This window comes from Rhea americana, unplaced genomic scaffold (assembly GCF_003343005.1).
Source record: "Rhea americana isolate MKP2758 unplaced genomic scaffold, rheAme1 scaffold_81, whole genome shotgun sequence".
NCBI lineage: Eukaryota > Metazoa > Chordata > Aves > Rheiformes > Rheidae > Rhea > Rhea americana.
Window position 1 is genome coordinate 2960275 of NW_028186990.1, and position 27284 is coordinate 2987558.

General features: G+C 38.6%; 1 protein-coding gene across 1 annotated transcript in view; it reads left to right on the forward strand.

Annotated features, from left to right (window-relative positions):
• Positions 1-4260: 4260 nt before the first annotated feature.
• GABRR3 (gamma-aminobutyric acid type A receptor subunit rho3) overlaps positions 4261-27284 on the forward strand; it is a 30200-nt gene continuing 7176 nt past the window's right edge. The window contains exons 1-5 of the mRNA XM_085322974.1: positions 4261-4388; positions 11802-11914; positions 22246-22313; positions 23706-23929; positions 26453-26535. Coding sequence (XP_085179100.1) covers positions 4261-4388; positions 11802-11914; positions 22246-22313; positions 23706-23929; positions 26453-26535 — 616 coding nt within the window. The remainder of the gene's footprint in view (positions 4389-11801; positions 11915-22245; positions 22314-23705; positions 23930-26452; positions 26536-27284) is intronic.

The window sequence follows — 27284 nt, forward strand, 5'->3', positions numbered from 1 at the left end:
GACTGTACCTTCATTGTGCTAAAGCAATTGCAAAGTGAGTCAAACTTAACAGGATGTCAGAAGCAATAACAAACTCCTGTCTCAGTTTGCATGACGGAAGCTGTCATATGACATGCGCAGACTACATCTGGTGACTCTGTACATTTATTGTTTGCTTTATTTTGTAGTAGGTTTTGCTTGGTATCAGGAATGCACCCCTTTGATGATATAAGAATTCCACGGACAGTAAGATACTAGGATAACATAAGAAGCAACATGTCCAGAACTGTAATTTCACAGGAAATTTGCACTCAAGCCACCAAAAATTTACATTCCTTGAAAGAGAAAGGAAAACAGTCAGGATTTTAATTTTACAGTGAAACTAAATGCTCATCAGAAATATTATGTGCTTACTTCAATAGCATTACTGTTTTTAATATTACCTAATAAAAATTAAGGGTCCTGTTTCACAGTTGCCTTAAGTTAGTCTATTTGTATGCACACTCCTTCAGAAACAGAGTAGCAGTTGCTGTTAATGAAGCAAGGATAGTAAGTAGAAATGCGCTGCAGGGACAGAGGGGAGCGCAGTGTTTCATCCCTAGCCTGGTAGCTTTGTTTAAGCTGGTTGTGAAACCACAGGGTGAGAGTTCATCTCACTGAGCACTGTGCAAAAAATCTTGCACGTTTTTTGAGCTGAGCTGTGGATTTTTGCTGGCTTTTGAATTCTCTTCTGTTCCAATACTGTATTGTAAGCGATTTGTTTTGTCAGACTACTTGGGACAGTCATGAACACTCACTTGCCACCTGTGTTAAGAGACTTYATAAAGGGCAGAATCATAAGAATTTGATCCCACTGCAAGTGTTAAGTAAAACACATCATTCATTCTGGGATACTGGAATCATAATCCTCCGTCTCTGCTTTCCTCTCACTTGATCTTGTTTGGATATGTGAATGAATAGCTTATTTTGGAAATTTGATTCATACTTTGTGTTATATAAACAGTTGGACAGAGTGTCCTTGATCCTGACTAGCATTTTTGCAAGTGATCACAACATTAATGGTAAATTCTATGCCCTTGGTCTGTTACCACAGAAAAGCAAAACACTGCCTATTCTTGTGCTGCAGCATTGCATTCACACTCTTGGAATTACTACTCTGGTTAATCTGCTTTCTGTGAATTGATAGCTGTTTGTGAGATCCTCCATCCATTCTATTCTTCAAGACTCATATCAAAATCTAAGGCATCTTAGGAGGCTCTTAACTTGCAATGTTTTTTCCTTAAGCTTCTTTCTCCATTAGGAGAATCAAAAATACATATTCCAGGTAAACCTACCATCCTCTTTCTTCATTGTATCTCTTTTCAGCCTTGTGCAGCTAATTTGTAGGGGTTTAGTGCTAATGTGCTACAGTGTTTCAGTTTGCTACAATTAGAATGGATGTCATTGGGTCTGGATGTGCTCAGATTTTCCAAAAGATAAAGGCCTCTCAAACTTTTCTTCATCCCTGACATTTTTCTCTTCTTGATTTTATAAAGCTGTTCTCAGTTTGCTCTGTTTTGGGATCTGAAGTGGATAGAGATCTGTAGTTCCAGACTGAAAGTCATGAATTATTTTGCCCACTAAAAAAAATCATCTCATGTTTTGATACTAGATGGTTTCGCCCTTCCCCTTTCCTTCTCTCCCTTCCCTCTGCCACTCCCTCTCCTCTCACCTTCTCCCTCCCTCTCCCCCTTCCCCTCTTTCTTTCTTTCCTCTCCTTTTCTTCTTCCAATCATGCATTGTTAACTTTATCCTTGAAAGATAAGCATTACAAGCTTTTCATGAGTCATAGAGAACAGATGATTTTAAAGAAATAGTTTAATAGTAGCAAAGAGACCGTGTTCTAATTGTTATTAAAAAAAAAGACTTACCCAATACAAGAAAAGTCTATTATCTTTCCTTCTTTCCTCTGCAAAAACACTCCTTTTAGAATTTATTACTGACAACTGTATAGGAGATTATCCTGTTTCCTTAATGGTAATTTATAATGATGTTATAATCTGCTCTGTGTAATGCTGTCTTACCCAGAGGAAACAAAAACATCTCTAATATGAAGAAACTTGATTGCTGTGGGTGACACCTGGTCACCCTCACTTATATTACACACCTGTTAATGAGGGTGATCACAGTTTCACTGTGCAAGAGTCTCTCACAAAGACTTCCTGTGAATTTGAACTGGACAAAATTAATTTTTGGAACTACTCCTTAGCCAAGGAGGTAGAGGGAGTGCTTTGATTTTCAGTGTGTTTAGGAAAGGCCCCTCAAAGAAATATTTCATGTGGGATGAAGGTGTTGGAATATGTCTGTGCATCCAGCCCTTAGTTTTCACCAAAGGTGATTTTCGCAGGGACGATCACAGGAACATTCAGCATGTTTTGAAAATCCTCCATGGAGTTCTCTTCTCAGTGCTGCAGCTTAGTGGCAAAGTTACTACTACAGTCAGGAATAGGAAAATCTGCAGGATTTTCTGAATGAAAATGACACCGTAAAAATGACATGACAATCTCTTGATGTACTTGAACAGTGGGAGAAGTCTGCACTACAGTTTTTGTTTACCTTTGCTAGAAATCTCAATTTGGGAATTCATTAGACCTGCTGGAAATACTACTTGACCATCCCTGGGTCAGGCTGCAAATGGTCATGCATAACTTTATTGAGTAGGAAAGGATTAGCCCATGAAAAAAAGTAGAATGAAAGAAGAAATAGGGTCGAAAGCTTTTGATCAAGGCTGTCAATTTTAACACAGTTACATTTTTATAATGACTGAGAAGGTTTTTTTTTTGTTGTTGAAGTCACAGGCAGATGGCAGCTCAACTCCAAAGGGAGAAAACAACGGTGATTAGCTGCCCTTTGGTAATCTCCTCCTCAAAATAATTTGCTTCTGATAGTTATTTCTTTGCCCAAATGAAGTTAGTTGGTAATTTCAGGAGGCTTTTGAGGAGGCAGATGTCCACATCACAATACCATTATCCCAATTTGCTTAGATGTTAATAGTCTTGGCAGACACAGTCTGTTTTTTTTTTATTATTATTCCTGTTATAGTTTGTCTGATGCAGGAAGAAGGCTATTGCCTTCTTCTGAGAGACCAGAATTCTCTTCTGTAGATAGTGTTTGGGGATTTACATTTTCCTAACCTTCAATCTCATATCTCTCATATTCTAGACAAAGAAAAATAAATACAGGTTGTTGATTCTGATAATTACTAAATTTGCTGATGGTTTGAAAAGGATAAATTGATTGTGCTGGTTAAGAAGATGTGTCTAGTATTGCCCAATTTTAAGCCCACAAGAAATCTTCTCACCTTTCACAGGAGGACACATGCTCATGTTCTTGCTTAAAAAATGTTTTGTGGTTTAGCAGATAAAATCTGCTATTGAACAGGTAGGGCAGGCTAAATGAAATAAAGATAAAATTACGGGTTACAGAAGATTACTAAGTCTTAGACAAACATATCTTGTAAATTTAAGATAATCTTTAYAAGATAGCCATAGATCTTAGAAAAAGAGAAACAAAAGGTTTGTTGGTATTTGCAAATGTTATTGGGTAACATTGGCACAAGACTTCATCTTTAGACTGGACTAGCTTTGTGATGTTACACTGTCCAATAGTATTTCTGCATCTCTTGACAAAATGTTTTCTACCACAGTTCACAGAAATAGGAATAATGTTAATGATGGGAAGACAGTGCAAGGTAGCCAGTTAATGAAGGAACTTGATCTGTGCAGAAAATTATTTTGAGCAGACACACATATATAGTAACCAAGATTAATTTAGAGACCTTTGTCATTAAAGCAGATTTGTATATGGTTTTTGTGTGGGATTTAAGGAGGATTAAGTGTTTGACATCACTTCGACTGCACAGGCTATGTTGAAGAGGTTACTGAGCGGATAATGGAGAATTCAAGTATGTGCCCACAACTGAAAGAATGGAAGCAATGGATCAGTCTGTAGCCTGGCAAAACAACTTTCTGTACCTACTACATTTCTAAAAGTGAGGTGCTACTGGTTTGATAGCAGATGCCATAGGGATGTTGAGCTTAAGGAGCTTTTATGATTTGCCAAAATATGCAGGGAGCACTGAGAAGACTTCAGAACTGGGATGCCTCTGTCTTCTGTTTTCAGTGATGCCTTGCTTTATGTGCATCCATTGTATGCTATGCTGTTTCTGAACAGTAAAAACACTAAAAATAGAAAGTCGTCAAGGTGGATTGGCTGATCAAGTGCATTTCTCTTTTGGAAGAGATGGTCTTAGTCATGAAACTTCTGTTCCTCACTTGCCTGTGGCCGTCAGCTGTGCTACACAGTTCTCAAAGTCAGCATCAACATCTTCATCAACAGCGACAATTCTCATTCTTAAAAAAGCATAACAGGTAAGTAATATATTATCTTTCTCTGTGTTCATTTGATAATCTCAGTGCTGTTTGTCAGCAATCTGTCAATGCATCCTTTTTGTTGACTGTCCTATTTTGCCACTTCCTGAATTTTTACTATACGTAGCACATTGATTGGGTGTTCCCAAAACACAAATGGTAAACTTTTAGTTAACAGTTTTTCCATAACTAGCCATTTCGCATCATGATTTCATGAATGCCTTATCGTGTATGCAGGTATGTACACACTCACACACACACATATCTCTTTTAACTTAAATGATACCATATTACTACTGTGATAAGCATATCATTGTCTAAATACAAGTGTATCAAGCACTTTTGCCTTCTCACGGTCATTAAAAGAAGCAGAAATGCCTTCCAAAGTTATATGCCAATGTTATAACATGGCTTCCATTCCCTAAACAACACTGTAACTATAGTATCAAGATACAGAAAATATTTTAATGGCACTAAATGAGGTGATTTGGACTGTATTTTTGGTGATGTCACAGTGTGTTACATTTCTGTAATATAGCCATGCTCTTAGACATTAGAAAGAATGTTTCATCTCAGTCTTTCCAATCGAGTCTCTAGTTTAAAAGGAAAAATGATCTACATCTTTTTACATTTAAGTTTCTCTGCAAAGTGCTAGTTTTTTTTTCCCACAAACACATTTTCATATTTTACTATTAAGGTCTAGGAATGTGTTTCCAAATTGACCTGATAGTACACAAATAAATGTTTGTATCTTTTGAAGACTGCCAGTGATAATCCAAGCAGTCAAAGTCTCTCTTTATATGGAGGTAGGAGAAATTGCAATAAGTAGCTCAATTTAAGGAAGGAGAAGGGAGGCAACTTACATTTTTCTGTGTACATGACACTATATTAAAATGGGAGGGGGAGCTCATAGTGTGTGCATACTATATCATGTTTTGTAACACAACTGGACTAGTCTGATGTGTTTAAGCTGTTTTTTAAAGTTACATGCTTTATAGTAGGTACACCTGCTTACCTTCTGTAACACTCCCTATGTGATAACCTAGCCATTACATATCCCTAACTTGTTAAATGTTGTGTTAAAATCAAATATAAGGAATACGAGGCAACAGAGCATATCTCAGTGAAACAATGGTGTTTGGAGGTGTTTGAAGATGCTATATAGCTCAGTACCTCTGGATTTCAGCTCAAGGTCATAGGTTCAAGTCCAGTCCAAACCAAAAGCCCATGAAAAGAATCAGCTGTTCAGCAACCTGTCTCAAACTCAATGACAGTTTTGGAGTGACTACTTTTGCACAATTATTTGTAATAATAAAATAAACAGAACAAGTGCTAATACCAAAATAAGGTCTAGTCTGCTGCTTTGCAGCACCAGACTGTTAGGAATTGTTAAGAATTGAATGGAAACAGAATGAAATATCTTCTTATCCCTGGAAAGGGAAGAAATATCTGTTTTAACCTTAGCTGATACACTGAAAGGGAAACATATGCTACTATTGCTTGCATTTATACTGTTCTGCAACAGCCATAAGGAGTTGCTCTATCCCTGATATAAAAATTCCCCAAGGGAAAATAGAAGCCTGGTGGTAGGAGASAGCATATGTTACAGCATCCTGCTGGACGTCCTTCACTGACCTCTTGTCACAGGATAGCAGAACAGTTAATATTAGCACAGTATCCCCTCCCGTCTTCATGGACCTTTACAAAGAGCAGGGAATGGACCCAGAGGACACTCCTGCAAGACAGGCAAGAGAAGTGTTTCAACAGAAAGGAAGAACACGAACAGAGGGGAATGCTGGGATGCCATCTTTATCTCACACTAATTGGTGTAATATTTTTCTGATATACACAAGGCAATGGTTTGGCCTTCCATGTCTTCATTTTACAGGCCCTTGTGATTTAAAATTTGGAACTGAGAAGAAAGTTGCAGAATATGAGCCACAGAAGATCCCAAAGCTTAACAGCTGCAAATCAGCTTTTCTGTGGAAAGGATCCAAAAATGTTTAATTTCTCTTTGTTTGATTCTCTCTCCAGTTTTGTTCTAAAGGCAGCATTATCCTCCAGTACATTTCAACAGAATCTGACTTTCAAGCAGCCTCTTTTTCTTTCTGGGGAAAAACCTTTCAGCCAGCACTAGGGTTATTAGGGACACAGCTGACAGATGGCCTTGGTTAAATGGGTGGCCTTTTAGAAAGAATCCCATGTGAAAATGTTACTTAACCTACAAGTTCTACTGGTTTAATAGAGTAACCCAATTCTCCCACCAAAGCTATTTGTGTGCATTCTCTTATAAAGAAGATTTTAAAGTATTAACTAAAAGTACATGACAAAGAGATTATTCTCATGGTCCATTTCCTACAGTAAAGAACAAAACATTTGACTGTCGAAATATTATGCTTTTTGACAATACAAGTTGCTGATGTTACTAAACATTTGGAAGTGCATTTCTATGAAAGAGACAGAACTGCACAGTTTTGATGTCTGCATTTATCTAGGTTTCAAAATTTGATAAATGTGTTAAAAGTTTGAGASCACACTGCTGCGTAACTCCACAGACACTCCTGAAAGTAAGATTTCTGTAACTTCTTCTTTTGAGTACCTTTSATTTGGTGGTAGCTGGAGTATCTCAGGAGCCTTATGACCTTGAGATCTAGTAGTATTTTCATAAAGTTGATTTTGTTTTGAATGTGATGAGAATTTTTGTCCCCACTATTCCCGTATCACGGCAATAGAGGAAGTGTGGTATCTTGGATATTAAATTAGTGTAACTGAAGGCAAAACCCCTTCTAACTGTCTTTCCTGAGACATGCGTTTCAGATTTTCCAAGTCTGTCAAAGTTCAAATGAGTATGGTACTGGAAAGGTGGTTATATCTTGCTGCATATCTAAAGGTGCTCCAGCCTTCCTCTAGTCTCCTGCCAAGGATTTTCACCCTATCATTAGTTATGCAGGGCATTAAAATGGAAGAAAAGCCATACAGGATCATACCAAATGTTCATGTACTCTAGTGACCTGTTTCCAACAATGGCTGTAAGCAGAAAATTGGAAGAATAAGAACAGGGCAAATATATATGGTATTTCCCCCTCATAGTCCCCATAAGCTTCCAGTTGCTATCTTTCCCTCAGAGACTTCCTGAGTTAGGATGTAATTTCTGCAGATTTAGTGATCTTCAGTGGATTTATTTTCCACGAACTTTTCCCATTTCTCCTTCAACCAACATAAACTTGTAATAACTTAGGAAGTTAAAGACAACTACATGGGATACTAACCACATCACTGCCTTGAATGCTGCTTTTTATTGAGCTACTCAGATGGTATTATGTAGTTAAATGCTTTAACYACAGATTCCAAATTAGTTGCTTTAGCTTTGTAGGCAGTGATTAAATGCTTTCTGAGAACCCTTTCAGATACTGAGACATCGAGCCCTGTATATAACAGTATTGGGTACTGAGGTGTCCAAAGAGTATCTCACTTTTTTTCCATCCCAAGGGTTAGTGGTTCCATTAACTTCGTAAGTAAGTGMGCACGGCTGTCATCCCTCTGTGATCTGAAACACTTCCTAGACTTTTTATGACCTTTWTTGGGATTTAATTCTAGGTTACCATTTTATTTGCATAATGTAAAATGTTGCCTGGAATATGGCTGTTGGAAGCAGAACTATTATAGCTGGAAACAGTAGTTTCCTGAGCACATGTTTCATCGAGGCTGAGAAGCTCACATTTACCATTGCCCAGATCTATGCTAATGCCAAGCCATTTATCAGAATTCCCTTTATTGCTACCACCCCAGGAAGATAAAGAGAGACTTTCTTTCTTTAAGTGCATATGGATTATTTTTCTCTAATGCTGCAGCTTTTCATCTGCTATACAATGAATGTGCAGAATYAATGACTGTATTTAGGCTCCCAAGTTACGGTGCTCTGGCTACAACTATGTGATAACAAAACCATGGTGCCAGGCCACCAAAATATCATCTGTGTCTTTGCCAGACTTCAATGAGAATGAAAAGTGTCATATCACTGGCAACTACAACCCCAGTAAGGTCTTGAATGGCCTGGGTARGCTTTTCTGAGACCCAGGGTAGTAAATCTGTCTCTTCTGCTTTCTGACGGAATTGATCCCATGGGAAGGAGCATTCAAAAACATCTGCTGATGATTTCACAATTCTGTGTCACTGATCAATAGTTAGACATGGGTCTAGTGGTGGTAAACAAATACAAACATGCATTTCCTTTGAGTCATCAGTTGAGTAAGTGTAATGCTGCAGTGAGGACAATTTAATACTGTAACTCTTAGCCAAGGCACAGCATCTGGAGTCCAGATGCTGTTATTAAAGAAATATCTGACAGAGAATACTTCTTAGCCTTGGGTGGGGATGCTGGTGAGAGAGAATGTGAATTGTGAAGCAGAACTTTTTTATTTATTTATTTTAGGAATTTYTTAGTTTCTCAGTTATGATACCTTTACACATACAATGTTACCAGTGTCCGTGAAATTAATTCCAAGTAAGTACCATGAACACATATCTATGCACATGAGCCTATTTTACTTTACAATAAACAAGTATATTCTGCCAAAGAAGAGTAATGAAGAAAAGATGCATCATGTTTGTAATGAAAGCACTACTCTGACTTTCACAAGACTGCCTAGCTTAATCCAACACTTTTGATGGCAGCTRGAAATACATATAAAGAAAATCAGCTTGAAGATGCTGTTCAAGTAAGTAGGTACAAAAGACGCTTTTCACCTAGGTGATATTTATGTTTATTTTGTCCTCAGGAAAATGAGAGTATCAAAATCTCACAACAAATCTCTAAGTGGCTCAGTGATTAAGAAAAAACTTCCTGCTTTGCCTGCTTGTGTTTTGCCTCTTGAGAAAGAATCACTGGGAAAAGTTTTCCTTAGTCACTTACCTTCTTCTTTCTAGTAAGAAGTTGGAATTGATGTACACAGCTTAAGCCTGTTTCTTCCAGTAAAATTATCTCAGTATGAAACAGGTATCTCCCTTGGCACATCCAGTGGCAAATAACCTGATGTCTTCAGACTGTATTAGCTGTGCCATGGAATTCTGACTTTAATGCACCATCTCCTCTTATACTAGTTCCCACGCAGCAGAATTTTCCCATATACCTATTTCAGAGTGTTGCAGGTGTTCAATTCTACTGTGATAAAGAAGGACTTTCTCTGTGGTAGTTTTAATTCTTTAAAGGACTGGRTTTAATTTTAGCCACCACATCATTTTCATTCTCAGAAAAATAAAATCTTTCTTTGAAACTTCACATGAAAGTTCTGATTCCCCTGATAATTTAGTTTAAATAACATTGCCAAAGTCATTTGAGAATACTCAGGTAAACTAATCTGGCCAAGCCTCATGGTTCTGAGCAAGCCAGCAGCTGATCTTTCCTCTGTGTTCCTGTAACACAGCATTTTTAAAAGTAATCTCCTGGGCTTCATTATCAACAAAGGCAAGTGCAGGGTCCTGCAACTAGGAAGAAATAACCCTATGCACCAGTACAGGCTAGGAGCTGACCTGCTGGAAAGCAGCTCTGCAGAGAAGGACCTGGGAGTTTTGGTGGACAAGTTGACCGTGAGCCAGCAATGTGCCCTTGTGGCCAGGAAGGCCAATGGTATCCTAGGGGGGCATGAGGAAGAGTGTTGCCAGCAGGTCAAGGGAGGTGATCCTGCCCCTTTACTCAGCCCTGGGGAGGCCTCATCTGGAGTGCTGTGTCCACTTCTGGGCTCCCCAGTGCAAGAGCAACATGGCACTACTGGAGAGAGTCCAGCGTGGGGCTACGAAGATGATCAGAGGGATGAAGCATCTCTCCTGTGAGGAGCGGCTGCGAGAGCTTGGCCTATTTAGCCTGGAAAAGTGAAGACTGAGAGGGGATCTTATCAATGTGTATAAGTACCTGAAGGGAGGGTGTCAAGAGGATGGGGCCAGACTCTTCAGTGGTGCCCAGTGACAGGACAAGAGGCCATGGGCACAAACTGAAATACAGGAAGTTCCACCAGAATATAAGGAAAAACTTGTTTATTGTGTGAGTGAGAGAGCACTGGAACAGGTTGCCCAGAGAGGTTGTAGAGTCTCCTTCTCTGGAGATACTCAAAACCCACCTGGACGTGATGCYGTTTAACATGCTGTACGTGACCCTGCTTGAGCAGGGGGGGGTTGGACTAGAGAATCTCCAGAGGTGCCTTCCAACCTTGACCATCTGTGATTCTGTGATAAAACAAGGGGGTGGGGGGAACAGGTAAATACTGTATGCCTCTATGAAAGGTGTACCTCATCCTAAAGTATTCCATACCTCATCAGAAACAGTATTTGGCTACAGGGCAAATCTACAGAACAGGACAAATTTCTAGTGTTCAGGCTAAAGTAATAATTAGAGTTGCTGGCAGTAAAGTTGCAGAGAATCACAGAAGGCATGAAAGAAGCAATCTCCAGAGAGATTCCCTTGCCCAAGGCAAAACAGCTGTATTTATGCTATTCCTAGATATATTTGTCTAACCTATTCTTAAATARCCTGAGTGAAAGGAGTCTCAAAGCCTCCCCAAGCAATCTTTTCCCATGTTTTACTATTCTCACTGTGAGAAAGGTTTTCCTAATGTGTACGCTAAATCTCTGTTGTTGCTGTTTCTTATCCTACCTGGGAGCAGACATGAAAAAAAAGGGCTCTGTAAAAGCCTTTTGTGTATTTTGAAGACTCTGTGCTATCCAGTGGCTCAGTTATGCACAGCACAAGAAAAAATGCACAGCCAGCACTTCTTCAGTGCACAGAAATGTTGCTGCATATCTGAGCAAATAAGCAAATAAGGGATGAGATAACAAGCAACAAACAAATAGGAAATTTATACCTGGCAGCATGTAACTTAGCCAAATCTGAATTATGTTTTGAAAGGATCTCAAAAAGCAAGTCTCTCATTCCAGGACTGTCAATTTCAGAGTCCTTCTGAAAATTATTGAATCATTTGAGGTCTAAAGAAAAGAAGAAAAGATTTATAATAGAAAATATAAGTGCTTCTATAATATGCATAGCATGTAAGGTGGTTTAAAACCTTTGGTACATAGTGTTTTTTCCAAGTCTGAGTTGAAAGCAGTTATGTCACCAATAATATTTTTTTAATTGGCTATAATCTCTCATGGAATTACAGATACAGTCTCTGAAGGGAACAGAAGGAAACATGGCTTTTTTTCCTATGGCTCTTTATGTGTAATTGGTGTTCCTCACTGACCTGGGCACATAAGTGATTTCCCTGCCTTTTCCAATATGTATCTTCCCAACTTTATTAATACAGTTGTTTCCCTTACCACACCAGATTCAACAGTCCAGGATTCTTGAGTCCCTGTTTCATTTAAACAGCACTCTGAATGTCAGACAGAAAAAAAAATTACTTACTTTTTTTTTTAATATAGCAAACGAGAAATTAAAATGAGGAAGCTTGACAGCACCAAAATACGTCCACTTAAGTCTGAGCAGCTTCTCCGCATAGAGGACCATGACTTTGCACTGAGACCTGGATTTGGAGGTAAGCAGCAGATGCCTGCACTGTGCTGGTTAATATTTTATTCTGTTATCCAGAAGTTACTGAAACTGTGCAAAACAATGTCACTTAAAATTGAATGACAGCTTTAACTGTGACTCACCTCTTTCATTGCACTTCAGAAAATAAAGAAGAAACCAATAAATATTTGAAGGCAATGGACTTTTTTGTGTTTAGCATACCAATAGGAGAAATTATCTAAATTGTCTACTTTTGGGAACTAATTAAACAAATATACTGTTAGAATTCTATTCTTTGTGAACAGTGATTAAGGTATCCCTGTGAACTGCTTAGTATAGTAGCAACTAGCAAATCACTTAGAGTCATCAAATCTGTTTTGAGAGATTTAAATGAACTAATTCCTAAACCTGTCTGTTCTGTATGAAATTATAAAACTATTTGCAGATCTTCAGTTTACTGAGACATTATATCTTGACAGAAAAAGTTGGGATTACCTCTTGCAGTCTAATGTATGTCACTCAGGATAGCTTTGTGTCACCACCTGCTTTGGCACTCAAGGAATTTAAATATTAGCGCATGTCATCTCAGGAAGGAAGTAGCATTTCCATGAAAGCAAACAATGGTTTGGGAGGCCCTATATCATTGGATCATCCCAGAAAGCATACTTCTGATGTAAGTAAAAGCAGCTTTCAGAATAGGCACTGCGATCTGGCAGTTGTAATTTTCCACAGGCAGTGAGGATTTTTTTTGCACACAGCAAATCTGTACCATCTTTTATTCTCAGATGACTAGTCATAGAGCCCATTCAATTCCTGTTGAAGCCAGCTGTAGTTTTCCCACTGACTTCATTGCACAAGCCCCTTAATAATCACAATGCCATGGTTATGATTTCAGCTGTATTCCTGTCTTTCAGAAGTAGCTTTTAGTAGAACAATGTGTCAGCTTTGCCTCTATTCTGACTATCATCCACATGCAATAGTGGCACAGGTAGCACCTTTTTCAGTCACATCCCATAGTTAACACACTTCCAAAATTTCAGAACTCTCATAATATGTGGAATAGTTATGTGTGACTGACTAAAACAGAGATCCTTTAACATTTCTGCAGCACACAGAAAAAAGTCTCAGCAAAATGAATGTTGCTTCTAAATGTATTCTCTGTTACTACTGTTTTAGCATTGATTTCAATAGTGTTACAGTAGTAAAGAAAGGTTTGTTTTTCTGGAGGAGGCAGGTTAATCGGGTATCAACAGAGAGTTGGTACACAAGTGTGACCTCATAAGAGAACAACACTCACCAACTAAATCATGAATCTCATTAACATGCACAGAAATATTGTTTGAAAGCAGATACAGAGCATGGGTTTCTCTGAAGAACAGTGATGAATATTAAATGGGCAGCAGAAGGAAACTTAACTAGAGGAGAAGATGAAACTAGAGATACCATTATTACACAGGCAGTGACTAGGAGGAGTCACACACACCTCCTCACTGCCATCTTTGCATATAAACCTTTGCACTGCCACCATTAGTGCTCACAGCACATTCAGTGTGACTTATACCCTAAGGCAGAGCTAGGGGACAAGGACTTTGCTTTTCTCTCTTCACATTGCATCTGCAGAGAGCCGGTCCTGAGCTGCATGAAGACTTACAGTTTTGTGGCTTTATGTATTTAAAGCAGATGAAATTTTGGGTTTGTTGTTATCAAATCTGATAAAGTATCTCAGTACTCTGATTCCTGAAGGGTTTGTATCTATCGCATGCCACAGTGCATGATTATTCAGCTCAGCAAGATGTAACAGTTCACAGTCTTGATGGAAGAAAAAAGAAACTGGTCAAAACAGCTGGGTGAAAAACTAGTATTTTAAAATGATTCTTTACCTTTAAAAGGAAGAGGATCAACTTTTCACCCTCTCCTATACCCAAGTGGGTTTTTCAGGGTATGTTATAGAATTGCAATGAGAGATTTTCTTGATTTAGCTCCACTGTGCCCCTCCCCTGAGATCAATCATCCTTTATACCAGTTCTAGGGAAGAAATAGCTGGAAAATTCATGCCGTTCTGAACCTTCTGGAGATCCCTTCATGCAGGGAACTCTTAAATCCAAATCTGGCTAGTTTAATTTCATTTAGCTCGACAGATGCAAAGTGAGTGAGGCAGATTACAGGATCTAGAGTTTTTAATATTCATAATTAAATAAAAAGGAAAGACAGAGACAGCACATGCCAAATTTGACCTGTAAACTGAGCAAACATCTGCACAGGAGAAGGAGAAGAGTTGGAGGAAATGAATGTAGAACTGTTGGATACTGATGCTACTGACTGCAGAGTTATTGGAATTAATTGTGACCTTATTCACATGACTGGTTGCTTTCGCATGAAAATATATCATTGTTCTATTGAGAAGAGAGATATTTTTTGGACCAAGTGGACACAACTCTGCTGTCATTTATTTGAGTGTAATTTGGTATTGTTATGTTGACTGAAATGACATTCCAGCTGCAAAAGCATAATTTGACTCTCTGAATGTTTGGTTTTAAATATTAGTCTTAATATTGTCCATTTATTAACAGAATCAAGATCTAAACCTCAGAAAGATACTGTGTCAAGATGAAGCAAAACCAGCAAGCTGTTTCTAAATTTTTGCTGTAGAAATGCTATTTTGTCCGCAAGTCATTACACAATGAGGTTGAGAGAAGCAAACCTATAATTCAATATGCCCAAATTTTATTAAGAAAAAAGCTCAGTGACTGTTACATAGCATTTATTCCCTATGCCAGGCTCTTGGGCTTTTTTCTTTTTTTTTCCTTTACATGGAGTTTTTGTCTGTTGCTCCCCATGCAATTTCATTGTCCTCTTTCAGTTTGGAAGTCTCAGGTTTGTGGACCCCAGCTGACTCAAACAGAGTGCCTTGCAACAGAGCAAAGAGAAGAAAGGGCAAAGTCTTTCTGTGGACCAGCATGGTGAGGTTAGAGTAATTCTACTGCAAGGCAGCACTAGAAGTGTGGATGCCTCCCTTGCTCAAATAGCTTTTCTCAGCTGCATCAGCAAATACAGTAGGAATTATATTTAGGCCTTGCTGCTCCCAGAAGCACTGATGAAAGCCATGAGATGGGTATGTTAAGGGTCCTGGAATGGTATAGTAATGGCTGCCAGTTCTGCCAAGGCTATCCATTTGCATAGTTCTTAGAAAGCAAACAAATGACAGTAGGCCCAGAACCAGATCTTTTCATGACTTCTGTATCTTTGTACTGCTGTGGGTTCAGGTACTTCAGCTGATTTTTCAGTAAACTGTGATTCTGTAAGAAGGTGGCTTATATTTGGACTCAGAAAAGAAAGAAATTATGTTGCCAGTACTTTTCAGAATGGTCACCTCCATGTTTTAAACGCAATGAGAAAGGCTGAGCACAGATCAATACCAATATCAATGCTCATTGAACTGAGCATCTTGGATCTGGGTGTCACTACACAGGCTGCTTTCACAGCCAAAACTATGTACTTCAAGGAAGGTGTTAGAGCGAGTTACGCTTACGCTTAGAAACCCTTTTTAAATTGCTTTCTTTTCTACTATACATATACACCTATTTCTATATAGCCTATTATTTTCTTAACTATCTTATTTCAAAGTATTGATAAAAGTCATTGTTGTGTGCTCTCGGTCTCCTGATTTCTGTCTGCATGTGCTAAAAATTAACATTGTCATTTAAAAAATCATGGGAGTAACCTATGGAGGAGGTTATTCTTTTATTCCTCTGTGCCTTGGTTTCCAAACTATAAGACCCCTTACACACACTCTCTGAACTATTTTGTAATCTAAAGAGTAAAGAACCATGTCATCACTGTCATTGTGTATGTGCAAGGTCTCTGTGTATACATACATGTGCATCAGAGTACAAAAATTTTATGTTTCTTTTTAAACTGTGTCCTAGGGAACCCTTAGGATCTATACTAAAGGTGAGTTAGGTCAAGAGGTTTTAAGACCGATTCTCTTTGCTTTGTCAACCAATAAAGAGGATAATAAAATTAATACCTATTAGAAATGCTAGGAAAGAATTAGTAGTATTTATTTGGTCGAAAGGTTTCAATTCACTTCACTAGACAATTCACTTCCCAATCTGCAATTAAACAGTCTTTATTTCAAATTTTCTGAGGACCACAGATCTCATTCTAGCTACTGGGTAACATTAGTTCCCCCCCACCCTTGCTCTTCCCCTCTCCCTCCAGCTAAATTATTCCTGTGTAAATTAATCTAAAGGAGAAAGGAGAAGAAAAGGAAAGAAAACATTGCCCRATGAATGTCCAAAACTTCTGTAATTCCAATAGCTGTTTGTCATGAAGTTATTTTCATATCTGCACCATAGTCCTCCCCAGAAATCCAGAAACATCTTCTCACTGTGGTGAGGAAGACTGATTATATGAAAGAGTAATGGCTTTCTCCAGTGTGTTACTGGAAGGACTAGCTGGGGTCTGAAAGAAGAGGAAATCATTTGGTGATTTTCAAGACCTCTAATGGGCTCCTTCTCCTGGATTTTTTCTCTTACACTGCTAATTCTTCCATCCAAGCATTGGCTACTGCTAATATCAGTCCACCTTTGTTTCTCAGGTAAGAAACAAATCAGTAACAAGGAGAAAACTCCATTGCTAGCAATTCCCCAGTTTAACTCATTGTCAGAAGAAAGTAGCATCGTCCACATAGCTTAACTTCCTTGGGACTTGCTTACACTTCTGTTCGGCTTTCCTCCCCTCCAGGTTCACAAGCCAGTTTTTAGAAGAAAGCACTCCTGTAGGTCTTGTACTTCCTCTAGTCTCTCTCTCTTACTGGGAGCTGTTTGTAGACCTAACCTTTTTCCATAATGCACTGTTACGCATTGTTAGACTAGCCGGGATTCAGTGGCTGATTTTTTTTAAATTCAGTATTTATCATATGGATTTGCAGGTGCAATCCACTGTGTGTTCAAAAGTTTGGCTATTAAAAAGATTACAGAATTTCTTTAAACCAGTCATTATTACCATGGAAAGTGATCCTAAAATAAAAGGATATCCTTTTTATGTAATATCCCTTTTAAAAAGAGTATTATATAATTTGCCCTTGCTATCTATTAAAAAAATTCTATGCTTATAAGGGAATTCTTTCAGTATGTTTAAACCTTTAAAATAAAAGAGAATAGAAATGGTTTGTGTAAAGATAAACCCATCTGAAAACAATTCAGCTTTTTCTGCTGAGGAGTAATTATCTTGAAAATCTGTGGAACCTGCATTGTGAAAGTCACTAATCCCTCTAAAATAATGATTTGTAGCAACGCACTAGCAGCAACAGAAGCTGCTCAATTTAATAACAAAATCCTCTCTGCCATCCCCAGTTTTGTCAAACTAGGAAAATAAAAAACACAGCTTTTCTCCGGTTACTTTTTTTCAAAGTGAATTTGATGTTGTTGCCTGATGGTCGGCCAGAGATTGAAATTCTCAGTGTATTAGAGAGAAAGCTGTGGTGCAGACATAAGAACAAACAAATCAGTTTAGTTTTCTGGTTGTTTTAGAATCTCTTCCAATGCTTATTGAAATGCTCCCTTTTCAAAAACACCCAATCTTGATGTATCAAATACAAGCAATGTAGACTATATAATTCCCTGCAACCTGTTACAATAGTTAATTATTACTCTTTTTAGTGGAACTGATTTCTAATCACAGCAAAAATGAAAATGTTCCAAGAAAACTATGAAGCTCAGAAAGCCTAGACCAGAGTAGGACCAATATGTATCTTATGCCAGGGAGGAATGGCAAAAATACAGAAAGGCTTCAGGTTAGAAAATCAATAGAGTACTGAAGTGACTGGGGTTGTGTATATGTGTGGTGTTTAGTATATTTATCATCTATCTACATTTATTGATAAAATAGAGTCAGAATAGGATGAAAATATTTGCAGCTGCTGTTTGCAGTCAATATGAGATCAGCCCTGAGGTCAGGGGATGTTGTCTAATGTAGTCTATGGTGAATGGATACAGAGAAGGCAGAGTTACTGAATGTCTTCTTTGCGTCAGTCTTTATTGCTAAGGCCATCCCTCAGGAAAACCAGAGCCTGGAGACAAGAGAGAAAGTCTGGCAAAAGGAAGACTTTCCCCTGGTTGAGGAGGATTGGGTGAGAGATCATTTAGGCAAACTTGACACCCACAAACTCATGGATCCCAAAGGGATGCACCTAAGAGTGCTGAGGGAGCTGGCAGATGTTATTGCTAGGCTACTCTCCATCATCTTTGAAAGGTCATGGAGAACAGGAGAGGTTCTGAGGACTGGAAGAAAGCCAATGTTACTCCAATCTTGGAAAAAGTGCAAGGAGGAGGACCCAACTATAGGCCAGTCAGCCTCACCTCCATGCCTGGAAAGGTGATGGAACATCTCATCCAGATCTCTAAGCATCTGGAAGATAAGAAGGTGATAAGGTGATCAGGAACAGTCAGCATGCTTAACCAACCTGATAGCCTTCTGTGATGGGACRACTGGCTGGGTAGATGAGGGGAGAGCAGTGGATGTTGTCTGCCTTGACTTCAGCAAGGCTTTCGACACTGTCTCCCATAACATCCTCATAGGTAACCTCAGGAAGTGCAGGTTAGATGAGTGGGCAGTGAGGTGGATTGAGAACTGGCTGAATGGCAGAGCTCAGAGGGTTGTGCTCTGTGGTGCAAAGTTTAGTTGGAGGCCTGTAGGTACCAGTGTCCTCCAGGGCTCAGTACGGGGTCTTGTTCAACATATTCATCAATGACTTGAATGAAAGGACAGAGTGCCTCCTCAGCACGTTTGCTGATGATACAAAACTGGGAGGAGTGGCTGATATATCAGAGGGCTGTGCTGCCATTCAGAGCGGCCTCGACAGGCTGGAGATGTGGACCTGCAACTAGGAAGAAATAACCCTATGCACCAGTACAGGCTAGGAGCTGACCTGCTGGAAAGCAGCTCTGCAGAGAAGGACCTGGGAGTTTTGGTGGACAACAAGTTDAMCATGAGCCAGCAATGTGCCCTTGTGGCCAGGAAGGCCAATGGTATCCTARGGGGGCATKARGAAGAGTGTTGCCAGCAGGTCAAGGGAGGTGATCCTGCCCCTTTACTCAGCCCTGGGGAGGCCTCATCTGGAGTGCTGTGTCCACTTCTGGGCTCCCCAGTGCAAGAGCAACATGGCACTACTGGAGACAGTCCAGCTTGGGGCTACGAAGATTCTACCAAATCAGGAACAAATTTCATTGCAACAGTTCCTTTTTTATTTAATTCACTTTAGAAATACCCACGTTAATTCTCCTGGCTTTTGATCTCCTTCGTGCCTATTCAGTGCTCCCACTCATGTAGCTTTACAACAGTTCCCAACTTAGTGTAAGCAGTCCTTTCAAATAACCAAGTGTGTGTGTATGCATTTCCATGTAACTGGCACTTTAGTTTGTGCACATATAATAAATGTAATAACCTGTACTTAAGATGCCACTATGTTCTGATTCTGTGATCAGTTCCCTTATATCTGCCCAGATGAGGTGAAATGTTGAATGAAATTGTATCCACACCAGAATACTGCTTGTTGGGTTAGGAAATTGTTGCCTATAATTTTTGAAAATTCCAAGAAACTTTTAGGACTGCTGTTGTCACACTTCAAACAGTTGTCATTCAGAAAAAAAAAATCCACTCTACACATTATATATGGATACTTAGAGAGCTAGTTATCCTATTCTATGATACAATTTCTGAGTAGCTGTTTGAAGAATGGTGATGGTAGACATTTAACTTTATTTGCTTTAGATTTGTCCTTGACTCAGAAACTGGTAAAGCCATTTTTTAATGTACASAGATGCTCCTCTCTTCTCCCTTTTCACCCTCATAATCCTCCTCAAATGGGATGAAACCTACTGACATTCCAGTCATGAAAATCATCCCCCAAAATTTTAGTAATACCAGCTAAGATGCAACGTATGCTCAGATATGAGCAGCTCCAGTATATCCTACTAGGCCTTTCTGCCGCAGTCTTAGGGTCACAGTTTGAACATACCTACAATACAGAGAAGTTGAAGCTTCTCGGTGGGTCAGGTTAGCTAATAAGCAGTTCATCTGCCTRTTTGCAGTCACTCTGAGCTACCTGGTAACTAATAAGCTTTTCTAAGGCACAAGCCAGCTCATCCCAAGTAGAAATCTAGAAAGTGCTGGTTTCACTGCATGGACTTCAGAGGCAGCCTGGGGTGCTGAGACCAGATCTCTGCTGGCAGATAAAGTGAGCCTTAGTATGGATCAAACCCCTGGGCTGGAGATCTGTGCTTCAAAAGCTAGCCTGCTCCCTTACCCACCCTAGCTCATGTACAGCGAGCTCAGGAATCTGCTCTGCAATGCAGACATGTCACAAGTTTCAGATCATAAATGAGAAGCTTGATAGACAATACTTCATCTTCACACAATGTTTGCATTTAAATGATGTGTGAACCTCATCTGTGAATGATGTTCATATGATGTATAAATCCCCCAGTGGCTCTTACTTAGGCTAAGGGTGTTTTTAATTTACAACATAGTTCAGATTTCAGTGAGATACTGAGAAGATAACTCCACTCAGATTACAAGCAGTGATTTTTTGCACCAGTCCTTGGTACAAGTCAGTATTTAGCATAAATAAACTATTTATGTGATGTGGTTGGGATTGTGTGGGAAAAACAAAGATAAGTAGTAGTCAAATCAGGTTTAGGAGAAGCATAGAAATGTTTATTGGTTTGTATGAAGCCTAGTTGGATATATATTTTGGTATGCTTGTGTGTCAGCCTCTAGGGCAGACCTCTCTTGCTGCTACTACTCTCTAAAAGAGTAGTAACAACTAACCTACAAGTAAGTAATACTTTCCCAAGTACTGTCTAGTATCTTACTAATAAAGTAATTGACTGAACTTTGCTATTTGGACTCCTGAATTTCATCTTCAGCTTTGAGACTTTGGTGAACAGATCAAGTGACACACTCCTCTCAGAGGCAGGAATCATTTCCAAGCCAGACAGCACAGCTCTAGTCAGCACAGTAACATGTTCCTGTGTGCCTTAACTTTGTTTGCATTTTACCTTGCTTTCCTGTGCACAATGTGTCCTTATCTGTGCTATGCAGGGTCAAACCCTCCATTAAAATATACAAGTCAAATCAAGAGATTACAGAGCCAGATTTTAAAATACCTCAAGAATAGTTCAGGATYTTTACTGATAAGAACCAGAGGCAGCTGTGTAATCCACAAGGGCTGCTATTTTAAGGATAATTCCAAAAAGAGACACAGTGTTGTGACTGGTTATCAGGAGTGTGATATTTCTGGACTATTTTAGCTTTATGCTGATGTAAGTAAAAGACAAGAAAAAGAGAAAAACCAGTCAAAGAAGTTGTTGTCTCCTGCTGTTCAGTCTTCCTTGTATTCTTGTTTTGTACTGGGTTATTTTAAATGTGTATTTTAAAAATATTTTAAATTAATATTTTTAAAAATGAAATTGGAATTTCATATACAAAGATTACTTTTGATTTTCATTCCAAGTGCCAAATATTCTTTGGTATGTGTATACACATATATGCACATGTCTCTCCCCGTCTCCCTCTCTATCTCCCTCTCCTTCTTAAGGAAATGATTAGTGAGTTATTTTAGTGGAAAGACTTGCTTACTAAAAATTACACAGGTACATAATCTGTATGGAACTCTAATTGTAGCTATTGTGCACTGAGGAGGCTGGAAATAATTTTATATTTCACAGTAATTTTTAATTGATTTTGAGTTACCTTACTGTAAAAACAAAAATATGCTTTTATAAAAATGGGATTAAGATCCCATTGTGACATAAACTCACAGCCTTTTTCATTTATGTGGCATGAAATAATGAGGTAGGATATAAAATAACGTGACCTAATGCAGTTTGGTATGTATTGTACTTAATAATAAGTTATGTACTCAATAATACATTGCACACACAACATTGTCATAGAACATGCTTAATATATGCACAGCTTTTTCTTTATGAAGTAGTGAGCAAGCAATCCCTTTTAACAAATATCTATGCCAAGCTTTAAGTAGTTAACTAATTAAAGATAAAAGCCGTTCATTAGCTTTGGCACCACAAGAAAACTCTTGCTGCTTTCTAAACTGCAGTGCCAACAACAGCCACTTTGACTGCAAAGAGATCACTTAAGGTTTTGTACTTGTTCCTTCAACTTTTCAGGTTTGATTGAGTTGCCACAAACTTTCTCATTCAGTCTACTAAGGTGGACAGACCATAGTAAATGCTGGAATGGAGTAATCTCTTCAAGTTGTTATTATGTAGTTTTCCCTTTAAAAATCTGCATTTTTCCTCCTCATCACTCTTTCATTCTGTTACATTGAAGGGTCACCAATACCGGTGGGCATTGACGTGCAGGTAGAAAGCATTGACAGCATATCTGAAGTTGACATGGTAAGTTCGTTAGTAGAACTGGAATAAAGAACTTCAGCAAAAACTCAAGATCTCATAAACATCCATCTGGATGATGTAAAAAAATACAGTTAAAGAAAGTGAGCCCATGAAGAACACAGCTTGTCTTAAAGCATGCAGGTAATTCTCATTTAAATTAGGGTTACATATGAGCACCTACTGAATTTCTACCTGGGCTGATTTGAAAATGCCAGATGTTCTGTAAGTCCCATGGGCTTCTATAAGAGCTCTCACTGCTCTGCACTTTTGATGATCAGGCTTTGTGTCCTTTGATTCCTTTGCTTATGCAGGCCTGAATATTCCCATCATTTCTGGCACTGGTGGAGCTGTGATCATAACAGAGAGAAGTAGAAAAATCAGCTCCAGAAATAGTCTTAGGAAGGAGACCCCCTCACTGCAATCAAGGACATGTAGCCGTGGAATGCAGGTTCTTCATTCCTCAGCCAAGATTGTTGCTAAGAAATGCAACCTAGGCATTAGTGCCAGGTTGCTCAGTCTAGAATAGCAGGGTGCATTAACTTTGCAAAGGAGATCTCATTTACAATGACTTTTCACACTGACTAGCTCTAGCTCTAAGTGTTGAGCTTGCCAGGATCTGTTAGTATGAGCTTGCCAGGATCTGTCAGTATGAACTGCTGCATTCTTCTGGAGCCCAGTGGGACTCACATGGGCATAAAATCACATTACAGGAGAAGAACCAAGCATCTTCCCAGTGTTCTTTTTGAAAGTATTCTACTAAGATAAATGATGTTATTTCTCTAAATAAGATCCTAGAAGTATTTATAGCAATCTTTGATATTAACAATGTCATAATTCTCATAATTTTGAATTGTTTACTCTTATGAAATTCACAGTATTATCTCTGTACCATCCATTTCATTCATAAAAATGTACTGATCTAAAAATCCTGTGCAATATTTGTACAAAATGTGTATATAAGCAACTTTACAAATAGATGTAATGCTCATGAAAGACTCAAATTACTTTATTTGTAAAGGAACCACAGTCCATTCTAGAAAGAGCCTTTGAAAATTTCCAAACAAACCCTCCTTCCATTCTTCTTTGTTTGATTTGGAAGTTTATTTTTCACTTCACTGATCATCCAATCTAGCAGACCACTGAAATCTTTAAGAGTTTTGTCTCAGTACAAAGGAGTTATGAACCTCAGACTTAGACACTAGGGATAAGTCAAACAGCAGGAATCTCAAAGGTTGCTCCAACCTATCTTTAATATGGGTTCTGATTCTTCTCTCTGAGGATTCTCCATATGTTATCCAGAACAGAAATTGATCTATGACTTGATTATTTTGTACTGCTTACTATTGTATCTGAATAAAATATGCATTATCTTCTTTTATTTTTATTTAAACAAAGGACTTCACAATGACTTTATATCTCAGACATTATTGGAAGGATGAGAGACTTTCATTTCCAAGTAGCAAAAACAAAAGTATGACTTTTGATGGAAGACTGATAAAAAAGATCTGGGTACCTGATGTTTTTTTTGTACACTCCAAAAGATCTTTCATCCATGATACAACTGTGGAAAATGTCATGCTCCGAGTATATCCTGATGGCAATGTACTCTTCAGTCTACGGTAAGAATAACACCCTTTTATAAGAAAATACAACATAACTGCAACTGTTGACCAATGATCTGTACAGTAAAAAATTTCTAGAGACCTTTGCAGTTAAGATTCTGGCACTGGACTGGCATTAATCTCCTGGGCTTGGATACTGTGAAATGGTGACCACTGGCTACTCGCAATCTATCAGGGGAAAAACAGATCCGGGACTGACATAGCAGATAATATATTTTTCGTCATTCACGTATGGTTTCCTGTTGCAGGATGATGGCAAATTTTACATCTGTTGTAAATACTGCTGAAGTTTCGCAAGTGCTAATTCATTGCCAGTGGTTTTAACAATACTGCAGTAGTTTTACTCTTTTGAGTACAGTAAAATCCAAAATTATTGGCAAATAACTCTAAAACTGTCTGCCTTGGCTATTTTCAGCTTTACATACCTATAAACATACCACTGATACAAATCAGGGCTCCAGGTAGGCACAGAGAGCAATTATTGGTCCTGATACCAGCAGTATTAGAGAGGCAAGTTGTGTGACTACAAGGAACTGGAAAGTGAAACAGCAATTCCAGAACCGGAACAACAAGGTCATTAAACTTGTACCTCCCTTCTAGCTACATGCTGTTGCTTTCCTTTATTGAGCAGATTTAGATGATGTGGCAAAAATGATTTTAATGAGGAATTTGCCCCCCAGCGTAAAGGCCCAGCCTGAGGCCTGCATATTGTAGGAATCCCAGTTCTCCAGTTTTCACTAACTATACCTGTACGCAGAGATGATGTTTCATCTAATCTGAATAGTTCAAAGATCTATGCAAGCACTTGAAGGGCAGAGAGACAGATACACACTGTAAATCAATTTGTAGCATTTGCTCACTGCTCAGAATCCCATCTGTGATGGCAGTCTGTGTCCTGTGTTACCTTTGCAAGCTGGTGTCCTGCTTTTGTTTCATGCCCTCATTCTCTCTACTTCCATAGTTATCTTTCCCTAACCCTGCATCACCAGACAGCGTGTATTGGGTGACTCCTCTTGTTCTGACAGGTCAGCTTGCAGCCAGCCTCACTTTTCTGACCTGAGAAACAGGCCGGTGCACAGCAAAGCCCCCAAGTTACTGCCAAACCTGGGGATCCCCCTTCTGGCCATAAGCATGGAGGGCTGCTGCCCTGTCCTCTTCTTTCTCTCATTAGTTCTTATCAAACTGCGTGGCAGGGAAGGGGGAGATCTAAACATTGCTGGATCAAGGTTTTGAAATGATTAAGGTCAAACAATGTGTTTCCGGCCTATGTTAATGCTTATGTTCCTAAACAATCAGATGCTCATGAAAACCCTCTTTTTATATTGCCAGATTTACATGCAATGGGTAGGTTATAATCCAAATCCTTATTTGCAAGAAATCTGCATATTCTACAGATTTTGTCAGGGCCTAACATCCTGGATTTTATTGAAGCAAAACAGAATAAAAATCCAGATTTGTTGCCAGACTGATCTTCATTTTTTCCAATCATTATTTGCTTGCTAGTTCCCTGATCCAATAGCTAAAAAATTGAAACAACATGCATAGTTGGAAGTCTTATGCATCATTTTAGAGATGTATCACTGTTACAACCTCATTTCAAGCCACTAAAATCTTATACTTGTAAAAATTCAGCTATAATGGGATTACTAATCACAAATTTTCAGAGATCACTTTTATATCCAGTGTATTCCTTCTCACTTATATTTCTGAAGGATTCAGTTTAGGCAAAACTCTGAAAAAATCAATGTAAAATATCATACAAAATGCAAGCTGTGACAGGAAAAGGAAATTTAACAATATTTACTATTTTTAAATTTAAATTGTTGCCTTTAGCCTTTCTTTTCTGTTTATTGATTAAAATGTTGGGGGGCATTTATATCCTAAACATTTGTAGAAAAGCAGGTGGAATGCAAAATTAATATCTTTGCTCAGATTTTTCTACACTTTTTAGACTATAAGACCCTTAATATCAAATATGACTGTGCTAAATTATGACACATTTTCATTTGCAGTTTTGTGAACATTTCTATGGTATTGAAGAGGAGAGTAGGCTTTTAAAAATTGCAGTTTACCTTTTTATGCATTAAATATTATAACCATTCTAGCTGTGAAAATAACACTTAGAATAATATTTGCTCTAATCTTTAACATCTACTTTAGTCTTTGAGAAATCCAGTCCAAAAATGTAAACTTCCTATGTTAATCTTTGTAAGCATAACCCTTCAAAGCAAAACATGTGAAAGGCTAATGAGGACCAGGCCAGTGAATGGCTTAAAAATTTAAGGTAAGGCACTTAATAAGAAAGACTGTTTATGTTTTAAAACATATATTTTCTCATTGGCTTAATTTTATCTCACTATCTTGCAGCAATTCTAGAAGAGCCTAAAAAATAAGAATGTAGAAAAATTCAGTCATATTCTAATCAGCAGAGTGGTTGGGGCTCTCAGTAAGATGTCTGCACGGCCCTGAGAAAGTGTCAAAATTTTTGTTTAATTTCTGCTTTTCTGTTCCTTTCTGCAGAATAACAGTTTCTGCTATGTGTTTCATGGATTTCAGTAGGTTTCCTCTGGACACTCAAAACTGCTCTTTAGAACTGGAAAGCTGTAAGTTTAATTCTTTGTTCATAATACATTTTTCACTGCTTTTAGTGTGTGACCTGAACCCTTTAGCCTGTATGTGAAATATTGGCCAGTTTTTGATCTTTCTAGAACCCAATATACTTTGGGAAGATGGAAAAACAGAGATGCACTCTGCTCTTCTCTGACTGGGCTGATATTCCAAGGCCTGAATCTAAAAATCTTTTCTCTGTCAGAAATCATGTTTTGCTTGAGGGAAAAATGCAAGTTAAAACTGAAATAGGATGTCAGGATTTGGCCTCATGAAAAAATGGAAATGTGTGCTTGTGTTACTGTGAAATGTCTGCTTTTCCACCTCGATTCAGCCTTTTGTAGAAAGCTGCAGAGCTGGACAGAGAAAGGAAATTCTGTCTTGCAGAGCATTTTCCTATCTCCAGGTTTATTCTTATCCTGACTATGACCATAACTGGGATGCTGTTTTTTTGCTTAGTCTCTCAAAAGGGAACAATTTCATAGTGTTCAGGCAGCTTAGCATGGCAGCTCCAGAGTTGCGGGCCCTATGCTGTCCTGAGCCCCAGAGCATGACAGAGCTGTGAGGATTGGGACTCACAGCTGCCCTGTGTTCCCTCTTCCTCCTCTGTCAGGCAAACTGCTGGCAGGACACAAGGCTGGGTTCAAGATGGGAACAAGATTGAAAATGGCCTTTGCAAGTTTTTCATTGTCAAGTAATGGACAGGTTGAGATGAAAAACATGTTTATTTGTGTTTTTCCCAAAT